General features: G+C 43.3%; 1 protein-coding gene across 1 annotated transcript in view; it reads right to left on the bottom strand.

Moving 5' to 3' along the window:
• The window catches only part of adamts17 (ADAM metallopeptidase with thrombospondin type 1 motif, 17), a 130,509-nt gene that overhangs the window by 8,013 nt on the left and 108,933 nt on the right, over positions 1-13,563 (bottom strand). Inside the window, exons 19-21 of the mRNA XM_041043646.1 lie at positions 3,700-3,835; positions 2,569-2,773; positions 1,450-1,602 (exon numbers count right to left, since the gene is read on the bottom strand). Coding sequence (XP_040899580.1) covers positions 1,450-1,602; positions 2,569-2,773; positions 3,700-3,835 — 494 coding nt within the window. The remainder of the gene's footprint in view (positions 1-1,449; positions 1,603-2,568; positions 2,774-3,699; positions 3,836-13,563) is intronic.

Raw genomic sequence — 13,563 nt, 5'->3', positions numbered from 1 at the left:
GTTTAACTGGGAGAATGCGACTCCTGAAACTGATGGTACGTGACCATCTACAGAGAAGACTGATCAACACATTTGCCTGAATCTTTTTTTCTTTTATAATGTGTAATATATCATTGTTTTCCTAATTGGTGGCCAAATTGTTGAAAGTGTAACAACTGCATGAAAACTGTCATTATGTAAATACATTCTTCACTTGCAACCAATCGTGTCAATTTAATGACAATTTCTAAATCAAGTTAATGGCACTCACATTAATGGCATTTCCTCACTATATGTGGAGCTTCAGCAACATGATTCACTTTAACAGCTAAACTCTCTCACTTGTAATTTTGCACAATTAAAGAATTTTCAGCCAGGAGGAATTAATGAGACTGAATCTATTAGCAAACCGATGTAGCTGAATCACCATAATTCATAATTCACGTCCTCCAGCCCCACATGACAGTACAGTGCAGTGAGACTGCTATAACTACCTCAGCTTCTGTTACTCAGGCATGTCATTAAAAGTTAATAATACTGTGGTAACAGTAGTGGGATGGTGTCTCACAGCAAATAATTTGCAAAGCATCATTATACTGTTAAATGAGTTTAACTGTTTCCCCACAGACACAAAGAGGAGGTGATGAGAGGAGCCGCGCAACCAGAACCAAAACAGTCTGTTGGATTCCTCACTGCTGTCAACGTACCCCTGAGCAAGGCACTCAATCCCAATTAGCTTAAATGATGCCTTGTTAGAAGATTTCACTGGGCTCTTTCAAGGCTGGTAAGAGGAACGACATGCCTGAGGAATCATTACTGTTCATCACTACAGAGGGATTCTGTGAGTAAAAAGCGAGAACATCTGGACCAGTCATCAGAAGGATTTCAGGTTATAAAGTCTTTTGGCAGCTGAAACTGATACCAAGAAAAGAATCCTTGAAATTGGCAGAATAATACACAGAGCTGTGTCTCAGTGGAACAGGACTATCATCCAGTTACAGTGTCGGGGGATTTAGCTAACCAAAGGTACCGCAACACAGATCAGTAGTAGAATTTCATACACTAGGTACAAGGACTAAAGTTTGAATGAGACTGTACTGAAAGAAGATCTAATTTCTCTTATCCAGCATGAGAAGACATGGGAGCCAGTCCAGATGACTGACTGACTGAGAAATATCCACTGAAACCTATAAAACATTAAAGGTTAATTCAGATGATCAGACTGGTTGGACGCAAACCTGCAGCTTAGCCAAACTCATTAGAGAGAATTATTACCCAAACTGTCTGTTGTAAACATCAGTCACGGTCCACAGAAGGTTATGGGTTTTTTTTCTTTTCCTTATTCATGGTGAGTGAAAGCTGAGTAAGTTTCTAAGAATGGATCAAGGAATGAGTGAATGAATGCATGTTCGTGGAAATGAAGCCTTATCCATACTCTACATGAGCCGTGGGGTTTGAAGATGGTTGTACCTTGGACCAGTCTCCAGTCTTCCATTCGTAACATTTGGAGTGGTCCTCACAGGGCTCCTCCTGAGTAGGCTGGGACAGAGGATCACACAGACCCTGGGGGTTTGTGCACGATACCGTCCGTCTGCGAACACCTTGACCACAGTCTGATGAACACTGTGGTGGTTGAGTCAAAGGGAAGAACAGATAGAAAAGAGTGGAAAACAACAGTGTAAAGGCACAAGGGTTAAAAAAATTTTATTTCAAAGAAGAAGGCTGGTTAGTTTTATCTTTTTTTAATTTATACATTTTTAATTTCTCTGAAGAGAACAAAATGAACAATTGACGAAGTGCCATAGATCTCTAAACACATGTCAGAGTCATACCTTGGCACTGTTAAACAAATTTTTAGACTTACTTTTACTAGTTTTGACCTTATTGAGATAAACATGGTCAGTGTTGTTTAAACTGAAACAACTCAACACCTGCATTTTTGATCTTAGGACAGCAGCTTACTGTTGGGCATTCAGACTGTTTTACCCACTTCAAGCAGCTGAGAGGAAAAAACTGTGAAGGAATATGTCACATATTTATAATTGAATTGTGGATCATTCACAAATGGTGGTCAGTGACCAGTGAGTGAAACTCTTATACTTTGAAAATTATAACATGCAAGGTCATTTTTATGTCGACAAACATAAACCTAAAGGGCCATGAACCATTTCAGTCCAAAGCATCGCAATTTCAGAAACAAACTGGAAATGACTGTACATTAACAAGGACCTTGCACCTACTCAAAGAGGACTAAGAGAATCTAAAGAAGCTCTGAAACCTGCAGGAGGAACCAAACACTGAACTTTCAAGTTTTTCGAGCTGTTAGTTATTGATGTTGCATCTTATGGTCTAAACTATTTTCATGACCACTGATGCTCTTTGTTACAGAGCTGTTTGATGTAAAATGAGTGTGAAAAGTAGAGTGTGTAAATCTGAGTCATGGATCTAATCCCATTGGAAAATATGTTAGACTCTTAGGAAACACTCTTCCCTTCTAAGATCAATCACTAACTGGAAACAAGGACTGGGAGCCAACGATGGTTTTCACATTACGTCAATGCAGTGTGTGTGTGTGTGTGTGTAATGTACCTTGGACCACTCTGAGGCCTCCCACACAGTGAGGCAGAGGCGACCCTCACAGCCCTGCAGAACAGGAGGTTTTCCTCCTTGGCAGTACAGGTCCCTGGTGTGGATGAGCGAGCCGTTCTGTAGGTGGTAAACACAAGCCACCTCCCTCTGCTGAAGACCTTTACCACATGTGACAGAGCAGGGCCCCCACTCACCCGTCACCCACCTATGGAAAACAGACAGTTTGTAACCTACAGTCCATCTGTTTTCTTTCTGAGTCTTACATTACGTCTACACCGCAGCATCTAATTCAAACAATACCATTTTTGTTTGTTTGTGTTTACAGGTGATTTTCATAGAGAAATCCTGCTCACAGTGAAACATCTGAACAACAGGAAAACACTCTCTTCACCTTCATCCTATTTTCATTTGGCTGCATCACAGCCAACATCTGGTAAGGAGAGAGACCAGCTGACCAAATCATGTCAAAACATCTTCAGACAACATCAACATAAATACAGGTTAATGACAACAGGTGTGTGGTTGACCATGTCAACGCTTTCAATGTGTGGTCACAGAGAAAGAGAAGACAAAGAGTTGTTTGTTGCTCCATAACTGACAGCAAGTGAGCAGCTACATGCACATCTGGTTACTCTGCTGAGTGTCAGCCTGTTAAACCTCTGTTCAGTCTCTGTGTGGAGTCAAATTCATGATTTAGTTGTTCTCCTTTACATATTTTCCTGTTTCTATTGTCAGACAAAGGAACAAGTATTACAATTAAAAAAATACTAGCTGGTGACCAGCAGTCATTTCTAAGCTGCTGCCCTGCAGTGCTCTATGAGATAATTTTTTAAAAATTGAGGGTTAATGACAACAGCTGTGCAGTGTGTTTGGCTATACTGAATGTAAAATGAGTGATGACAGAGAAGGTTTGAGGTTTGATGCATGTTTTTATTGACAAACTTTACTGCCGCACAGGCCCCGACCCTTACAGAACAGCTTATCTCATCTCACAGAATATTCCTAATTTAATAATTTCAACTGCAGCACACGTCTTGAGGAGGCCTAACATAAGTCTGCAGGCAGCCAGCAGCTACAAACACTACTGTATGTGTGTGTTCAGCTTTGTGAGTGCGACAGTGCATGCCTCACCGGTACTGGCAGGGGTGAGAGTTGCACAGTCGTACTTGGGGCTGTGGTCGGTTCTCAAGTTGACAGTAGCTATCGTTGACCACCTCCATGGTTTTATTGGCTATCCTCATACAGGAAACCACTGTCCTCCGCTCACCTGCACATACACAAACACACACAAACATCGGTCAGTGCTGAGAGGGTTTGGAACAAATGAACTTAATTTTATGGTTTTCCATAAAACCATAAAATTGAATTAGGATGGGCTTGCGATGTAGTCCACTGAAGGGCTGGACTGGCTGAAACAGTGGTATGGAGCCATTTAGGTTGGAGCCAGGATTTCAGTGAAAAAAACAATGGATGCATCAAGGAACACAAACCACTTTAGACTGAAACAATTTACATCCGGTTCCTGCTTATAAAATCTAAACAGATCTCCCACCCAAGGATTTCTGTTTTTAGAGCTGCTTACAACAAAATGACTTGTAGTAGTATGTTTCTGCTGACTGTATGAGCAAACAACAGTGTCTTCAGATTTTTTTTGGAATATTTTTTGGGTGTTTGGAACATACTAATGCACACTGATGTAAACAGACAAACAGCCTGATATTTAAGAAATTTTCAGACATTCACTCAAATATTATTAAAACTTTTCTCATCATCAGTTCTAACAAAGCAGGTTGTCTTAGCTGTAGTCTTCACTCGACATAACAGGAAATAAACAAAATGAAAACATTTTCAAAAATGATCCAGATGCCGAAAAAATTTCAAATATACAGACATAATGGCTCATGAAAAGAATCTACTGTGTGTACAGAACAATCATTTGAATGGTCCCAAAAGCAGGAAGATACTACATGACTTTGGCCTGGGATTATATGCCAATTAGCCTAATACATTTTAATAGTAAATTAGAATCTAATTGCAGCCACAGATTGTTTTGTAGCTGATTTCGCATTGATCAAACTGGGTTCATTAAGAACAGGCACAGGTACAGTACTGTTTCAATCTGTCTAATACTGATTCACTATGCAGAAAAAAAAACAATACAAAGAGTGGCTGGTGCCTCCTTTCACCTCTACACTACTGCATTAACTATCAAGTTATCACTTTAAGATATTATTAACTAGTGCAGGGGTCTTCAACGTTTTTCAGGCTAAGGACCCTGAAACTGATGGAGAGATGGAGCAGGGACCCTCTACCCCCCTATATTTTATAAAACTGTGTTTTATATTAAACTGAACCTAGTGCCACGTATAAACATACCTTGTTATTGTGCATTCAATACTAAGCTATTCAAACAATACACAGGTTCATATATTAATGTTTTTATTTTAAACATGTGCAAGGTACACAAAACCCTTTTGACATCTGAAATGAGGATAACACTGCATATATCGTTTTTTTTCCTGTATCCTGTATTAAATCAGTGAACTGCAACAGAGAACACGAACTTTTATTTCTGCATATAACAAAAACATTTTGAACTCCGAAAAAAAGACGCTTGGTTAATGCTTACGTTCAAATAAAATACTCAGTCTATTTGAGTGCTCCTCGTATTTATGAAATAAAAATCCTAACTTAAATTATTCACCTGCAGCGAACCAAAAATGCCGTCTGTTTCTGTGTTCTTCATCACTTTATCACGTGTATTGGAGCATGCAGTCAGCTGTCAACTTGAAAATGTTGCCACCGGGTGTCACACAGCGGCGTTTGCGACGCATATTTTGAGCAAAAAAAAAAAAAACGTTTTATTTTTAAAAAAACAAAAACCTAATAAAAATTTAAATGTAAAAAAAAACGTTTTATTTTAATGTTACAAGATCACCGTAACCCTCAAATTTAGAATTACATTGAAAAAAACGAACGAACTAGTTGCCGAAACCTGCTCTAGGCCCGTTGAATTGTGCAAAATGATTGGCACAGCAGCGAAGGGGGCAGGTCCTCCTCTTAGTGTGCAGAAGAAGGCTTGGAGGGATAGGTTTGGTCTCCTGAACCGGTGAACCGGTGCCCAGCTTGCAACAAAGCACGGCTTTGATCAGTCGATGACGTCAAAAATAATCAACGGCGCTAATGCAACAAAGCAACAAAACTAATGCTTTGACATCACAATGGTGTCATTCAGGAGCTGATAAATTCAGCACTGCAGTCTGGACACCGCCAGAAGAACACTCCCTACAACACCGAAGACCCACCGAAGACCAAAGAGGAGCAGACACCAGGACAAAAGAGAAGCAGCAGGACACCGCAGACCCCAGTAAAATAAGTAAAATAAGTATTAGTATTTGTATTTTATTTATAACATATCTGACATTTATGTTTCTTGACTACTTGACGACTAGAAGCAGGATATCGCCAGCAGGACACCGCCAGAAGGACACCACCCACAACACTACCAAAGAGGGGCGGCAGGACACCACCAGCTGGACACTGCTCACAACACAAGTATTTGTACTTTATTTATGACATATTTGACATTTATGTTTTTTTGACTACTTTTTTTTAGAGAAAAGGCTCATGGGAAATAGGACACCAACACCGAAAGCCCCAGGACCATCGAGCATCAGGACACTGCCTACAACACCTGGTTCTCTTTGGTCCAGATGATCCTGGGGTTTTCAGTGTTGTAGGCGGTGTCCTGATCCTTATAGGTGGCGTGCTGGTCCTTCCCACAACACGACCAAAGAAGAGCGGCAGGACACCGCCCAGAACACGACCAAAGAGGAGTGTAAGAACACCGCCAGCTGGACACTGCCTACAATACAACAAAACTGGAGCGGAAAAACACAGCCAGCTGGACACCACAACTCGACACCGCCCACAACAGGTCCAAAGAGGAGTGGTAGGACACCACAGCTGGACACCGCCCACAACACAACCAAAGAGGAGTGGCAGGACACCACCAGCTGGACACCACCCACAACAAGACCAAAGAGGAGCGGCAGGACACCGCCAGCTGGACACCGCCCAAAACATGACCAAAGAGGAGTGGCAGGTCACCACCAGCAGGACACCACAGACCCCAGGACCAAAGAGGAGCAGCAGACGCAGTAAAATAAGTATTTGTATTTGTATTTGTATTTAAATGACATATTTGACATTTATGTTTTTTTTTGACTATTTTTTCCAGAGAAAAGTCTAATGGGAAATAGGACACAGCCTACAACACCAAAAACCCCAGGACTAGCGAGCAACAGGACACTGCCTACAAAACCTGGTCTTCTTTGGTCCAGATGATCCTGGGGTTTTCTGTGTTGTAAGCGGTGTCCTGGCTCCTTATAGGTGGCATCCTGGTCTTTCCCACAACATGACCAAAGAGGAGCGGCAGGACACCGCCCACAGTACAACCAAAGAGGAGCTGCAGGACACCGCCAGCTGGACACCGCCCACAATACGACCAAATAGGAGTGGCAGGACACCGCCAGGTGGACACCGCCCAAAACATGACCAAAGAGGAGCGGCAGGTCACCACCAGCTGGACACGGCCCACAACATGACCAAAGAGGAGCGGCAGGACACCCCCAGCTGGACACTGCCCACAATATGACCAAAGAGAAGTGGCAGGACACCGCTGGACACCACCCAATATACGAACAAAGAGGAGCAGCAGGACACCGCCAACTGGACACCGTCCCCACAAGACGACCAAAGAGGAGAGGCAAAACACCGCCAGATGGACATCGCCCACAACACGACCAAAGAGGAATGGCAGGAGACCGCCAGTTGGACACCGCCCACAACACGACCAAAGAGGCACCTGGCACTGTCCTGCACTGGCAGGACAGTGCCAGCTGGACACCGCAGACCCCAGGACCAAAGAGGAGCGGCAGGACACCGCCAGCTGGATACCGCCCACAACAGGTCCAAAGAAGAGCAGGAGGACACCGCCAGCTGGACACCGCCCACAACACAACCAAACAGGAGGGGCAGGGCACTGCCAAAAGAATACCGCAGACCCCTGGACCAAAGAGGAGCGGCAGGATACCGTCAGCTGGACACTGCCCACAACACGACCAAAGAGAAGCAGCAGGACACTGCCAGCAGGACATTGCAGACCTCAGGACCAAGGACGAGCGGCAGGACGAGCGCCTAGGGTCTGCGGTGTCCAGCTGGCGGTGTCCTACCGCTCCCCTTTGGTCCTGTTGTGGGCGGAGTCAAGCTGGCGGTGTCCTGCCGCTCCTCTTTGGACCTGTTGTGGGCGGTGTCCAGGTGACAGTGTCCTGCCGGTCCTCTTTGGTCGTATTGTGGTCGGTTTCCAACTGGCGGTGTCCTGCCGCTCCTCTTTGGTCCTGGAGTCTGCTGTGTCCATCTGGCGGTGTCCTGCCGCTACTCTTTGGACCTGGGGTCTGCGGTGTCCTGCTGGCAGTGTCCTGCCGTTCCTCTTTGGTTGTATTGTGGGCGTTGTCAAGCTGGCGGTATCCTCCTGCTCCTCTTTGGACCTGTTGTATGTGGTATCCAGGTGGGTGTGTCCTGTCGCTCCTCTTAGGACCTGTTGTGGGCAGTGTCCAGCTGGCGGTGTCCTGCCCCTCCTCTTTGGTCGTGGAGTCTCTCACTCCTGACCCTAACCCGCTGACGTGGTGGTAACGTATTGTGTCACTTCCTGTTTGCTGCTTCTGCACTGTGGTGTTACGAGTGTTATCCTAGCTTATTAATCAACTCTAACTTTGCCGTGTTCTGTGGTCAATCTCTGAATTCCTGTACACGTATATTGCTTTAGTTAAACATCTGTGGTGCACGTGTCCCTCGGAATCTAACACTACACTCTAATCACTCTAACTCTGGTCCGCTAGCTTAGCTGTTAGCAATGGCTTCTCTCTCTCCTGCTGTCTCTCCTGCTGTCTCTCCTCTCTCTTGCACGGTGTGTGAGATGTTTAGTTACTCCTCTGCCTCCTTTAGCGATAATGGTATGTGTAATAAATGTAGCATTTTTGTAGCATTGGAGGCGAGACTTAGGGAAGTAGAGGCTCGGCTCCGCACCATAGATAATCGCCCCGCAGCAGCGCTAGCTAGTCAGTCCCCTGTAGCTGATGCGGACCAGCCTAAATTAGCTACAGCTAGCCGTCCTACGTTAGCTCCTGTCAGCCGTTCCCCGGCAGCTCCCGAGCAGCCGGGAAGCCAGGGCGGCTGGGTGGCAGTCCGAAGGAAACATAGCATGAAACAACGGCCCGTGGTTCACCATCAACCGCTTCATGTTTCAAACAGATTTTCCCCAATCAGCGACACACCCGCTGAGGAAAAAACTCTGGTTATTGGCAGCTCCATTTTGCGAAATGTGAAGTTAGAGACTCCAGCGACCATAGTTAAATGCATCCCTGGGGCCAGAGCGGGCGACGTTGAATCATATTTAAAACTGCTGGCTAAGGATAAACGTAGATTTGGTAAGATCGTTATTCACGTCGGCGGTAATGACACCCGATTACGCCAATCGGAGGTCACTAAAATTAATGTGGAGTCGGTGTGTAACTTTGCCAAAACAATGTCGGACTCTGTAGTGTTCTCTGGACCCCTGCCCGATTTGACCAGTGATGACATGTTTAGCCGTATGTCTTCATTCCGTCGCTGGCTGTCTAGGTGGTGTCCAGCAAACGACGTGGCCTTCATTGATAACTGGAAAACTTTTTGGGGAAAACCTGGTCTGATTAGGAGAGACGGCATCCATCCAACTTTGGATGGTGCAGCTCTCATATCTAGAAATATGACAGATTTCATTAGAAAACCAAAGTCATGACAACCCAGAGTTGAGACCAGGATGCAGAGTTGCAGTCCTACACGCTTCTCTGCAGTTTCTCTAGAGCTGTCACCCACCCATGATTCTCATGATTCTTATTATTCCTACCATTCTAACGATTCCCTTTATCCTATAGAGACTGTGTCTGCTCCCCGTCAACAAAAAGTGCATAAATTAAAAAATGCAAGAGGTGTTACTCATAAAAACCTCAAAAAAATTTATACTACAAAAGCATCTGAACCTAAAAACACCACAATCAGATGTGGGCTATTAAACATTAGATCTCTCTTGTCTAAATCTCTGTTAGTGAATGATTTGATAATGGATCAGCAGATTGATTTATTCTGTCTGACTGAGACCTGGCTGCAGGAGGAAGAGTATGTCAGTCTAAATGAGTCAACCCCTGCTAGTCATATTAATTATCACATTCCTCGAGGCACAGGCCGAGGAGGAGGAGTGGCAGCAATCTACCACTCAAGTTTATTAATTAATCCTAGACCTAAGCCGAAATATAGTACATTTGAAAGCCTTATCCTCAGCCTCTCACATCCAAATTGGAAGACAGAAAAACCAGTACTATTTGCTGTGGTGTATCGTCCACCTGCTGCTTACTCAGAGTTTTTGTCTGAATTCACTGAATTTTTATCTGATTTAGTGCTTAGTACGGATAGAGTAATTATAGTGGGCGACTTTAATATTCATGTCGATACCCACAATGACAGCCTTAAGACTGCTTTCTATTCAGTATTAGACTCAATTGGCTTTTTACAAAATGTTAACAAACCAACTCACTGTTTTAATCACACCCTTGATCTTGTACTAACCTATGGCATAGAAGCTGAATATTTGACAGTATTCCCTCAGAACCCTGTTTTATCTGATCATTCTTTAGTAACATTTGAATTTACAATAATGAACTGCACAGCATCTGAGAAAAAAATTAACTACTGTAGATTTCTGTCTGATAATGCTGTTATCAAATATAAGGAAGCTATTCCATCTTTATTATCTCCGCTGCCATGTGCCAGTCTTACAGAGGGCAATGGCCTAAACGTTACTCCAGCAGATATAGACTATCTAGTTGATAATACTGCTGCTTCATTGCGTTCAACCCTTGACTCTGTTGCCCCTTTGAAAAAGAAGGTCAGTAATCAGAGGAAGCTAGCTCCATGGTACAATTCACAAATACGTACTTTAAAGCAGATATCACGAAAGCTGGAAAGGAAATGGTTATCCACTAATTTAGAGGAATTCCGCCTAGCCTGGAAAGACAGCTTTATAACGTATAAAAAAGCCCTTCGTAAGGCAAGAACTGCCTATTACTCATCATTAATAGAGAAAAACAAGAACAACCCTAGGTTTCTTTTCAGCACTGTAGCCAGGCTGACAAAGAGCCATAGCTCTGTTGTACCATCCATCCCTCTAGCTCTCACTAGTAATGACTTTATGAGCTTCTTTAGCAACAAAATAGTAGACATTAGAGACAGAATCCATCTCATCCTGCCTACAACTGTTAATGATGTAGGTATGTCTAGAACAGCATCTTTAGAAATGTCTGCCAGTCCTGATTTGTCGTTAGACTGTTTCTCTCCCATAGATCTAGCTGAATTGACTTCAATAGTTTCTAAATCTAAATCATCAACATGTCTTTTGGATCCTATCCCGACCAGACTTCTTAAAGATGTGTTGCCTTTGATTGGCACTCACATATTAGATCAGATAAATCTCTCGTTGGTTACAGGATATGTCCCACAGGCTTTTAAGGTTGCAGTTATCAAACCTTTACTTAAAAAGCCTTCTCTGGACTCTGACATTTTGGCAAACTATAGACCTATATCCAATCTCCCCTTTAATTCTAAAATTCTTGAAAAGGCTGTTGCAACTCAGTTGTGTGACCATCTACATAGGAACGGTTTGTTTGAAGTTTTTCAGTCAGGATTTAGAGTTCATCATAGCACAGAGACAGCACTGGTGAAAGTTACCAACGACCTTCTTATAGCATCAGATAATGGACTCGTCTCTATACTTGTCCTGCTAGATCTTAGTGCTGCATTTGACACCATTGATCATAATATCCTATTGGATAGATTGGAACATGTTATTGGGATTAAAGGAACAGCACTAGGCTGGTTTAAATCATATCTATCAGATAGATACCAGTTTGTTCATGTTAATGATGATCCCTCCATATATACCAGAGTAAGTCATGGAGTTCCACAGGGTTCTGTGCTTGGACCGATACTGTTCACCTTATACATGCTTCCCCTAGGCAATATTATCAGGAAGCATGGAATAAATTTCCATTGCTATGCGGATGATACCCAGCTATATTTATCTATGAAACCAGACGAAACAGATCAGTTAACCATACTTCAGGCATGTCTTAAAGACATAAAGGCCTGGATGACCTGTAACTTTCTTCTTCTGAATTCAGACAAAACTGAGGTTATTTTGTTTGGTCCCAAACACCTCAGAAACAGTTTATCTAATCATATAGTTACTCTGGATGGCATTAATTTAGCCTCCAGTACGACTGTGAGGAACCTTGGAGTTATTTTTGATCAGGATCTGTCCTTTAACTCACATATAAAACAAGTCTCTAGGACCGCCTTCTTTCACCTGCGCAATATCAGTAAGATTAGGAACATTCTGTCGCAGAGTGATGCTGAAAAATTAGTCCATGCTTTTGTTACTTCTAGGCTGGACTACTGTAATTCCCTATTATCAGGATGTCCAGTTAACTCTCTAAAAAGCATCCAGCTGATCCAAAATGCTGCAGCGAGAGTACTGACTGGAATTAGCAAGAGAGATCACATTACTCCTGTACTAACTTCTCTTCATTGGCTTCCTGTAAAATCCAGAATTGATTTTAAAATCCTTCTCCTTACATATAAGGCCCTCAATGGCCAGGCTCCTTCATATCTCAAAGAGCTGATAGTACCATATCATCCTAACAGATTGCTTCGTTCCCAGAATGCAGGTTTGCTTATGGTTCCCAAAATCTCTAAAAGTAGAATGGGAGGCCGAGCCTTTAGCTATCAGGCCCCTCTCCTATGGAACCAACTGCCAGTTTGGGTTCGGGAAGCAGACACCCTCTCTAATTTTAAAACGAAGCTTAAAACCTTCTTGTTTGATAAAGCTTATAATTAGTTGTAGTTACAGTCCTAGTTATTTATTAAACTTATAGTTAGTCACAATTATCTCTATAGACACTGTTACAGTTAAGGATATAGCCCTTAGTAGGGCTGGCTCAGGCAACTGAATCATCCCCTAGTTATGCTGCTATAGGCCTAGGCTGCTGGGGGACATCCCATGATTTACTGCGCACTTCTTCTTCTTTCTCTTTCTCTCCTCAGACCCACTCTCAAATTTATTAGCCTTTATTACATGTCATTAACTCTGTGTCCTCTCTGTCCCGTAGTCCTGTGCTTGTTTCTCTCTGGTCTCTCTTTCTCTGTACCTTTCTGCAGGTACCTCTGGCTCCGGAGCTGCTTGTCCTATGGTCCTGGCTCCACCCACCTGCTGCTGTTTATTGTTTACAATGATCTATTTCTAACATGTTTAATGTTCCGTTCTGCTACAGATAAATATTTGATTAATATTCTTTGCAAACTGTAATGTAAATAATTACCAGTCATGACAGCTTTTTGCCTCCGTGCTCTGTTTCATAATTCTAATCTGCTGAGCACACATTATCAAATAACTGTTCACTAACTGTAATGTAAATACTGACCCACATTGTCTGTATTATGCTGCATGTCTTTCTCCCCCTCTCCTCCATTCCTAGCTGTCCTATCTTCCTCCTTTTCCTCCTTTCACCCAGCCCGGCCATCGGCAGGAGGGTCCCCCATCTGAGCCAGGTTCTGCTCAAGGTTTCTTCCTGTTAAAAGGGAGTTTTCCTTGCCACTGTCGCCTTAAGTGCTTGCTCTGGGGTCAGGCTCTGGGTCTCTGTAAAGCGCTTTGAGACAATTTTGATTGTGGAAGGCGCTATATAAATAAAATTGAATTGAATTGAATTGAATTGTGGACGGTATCAAGCTGGCGGTGTCCTGCCGCTCCTCTTTGGACCTGTTGTGAGGAGTTTTCAGCTGGCGATGTCCTGCCGCTCCTCTTTGGTCGTGTTGTGGCCAGTGTCCTGCCGCTCCTCTTTGGACCTG

This window comes from Toxotes jaculatrix, chromosome 1 (genome assembly GCF_017976425.1).
Source record: "Toxotes jaculatrix isolate fToxJac2 chromosome 1, fToxJac2.pri, whole genome shotgun sequence".
Taxonomy (NCBI): domain Eukaryota; kingdom Metazoa; phylum Chordata; class Actinopteri; family Toxotidae; genus Toxotes; species Toxotes jaculatrix.
Note: the sequence above shows the minus strand (reverse complement) of the source record. Positions and strands in the feature narration are given on the sequence as shown.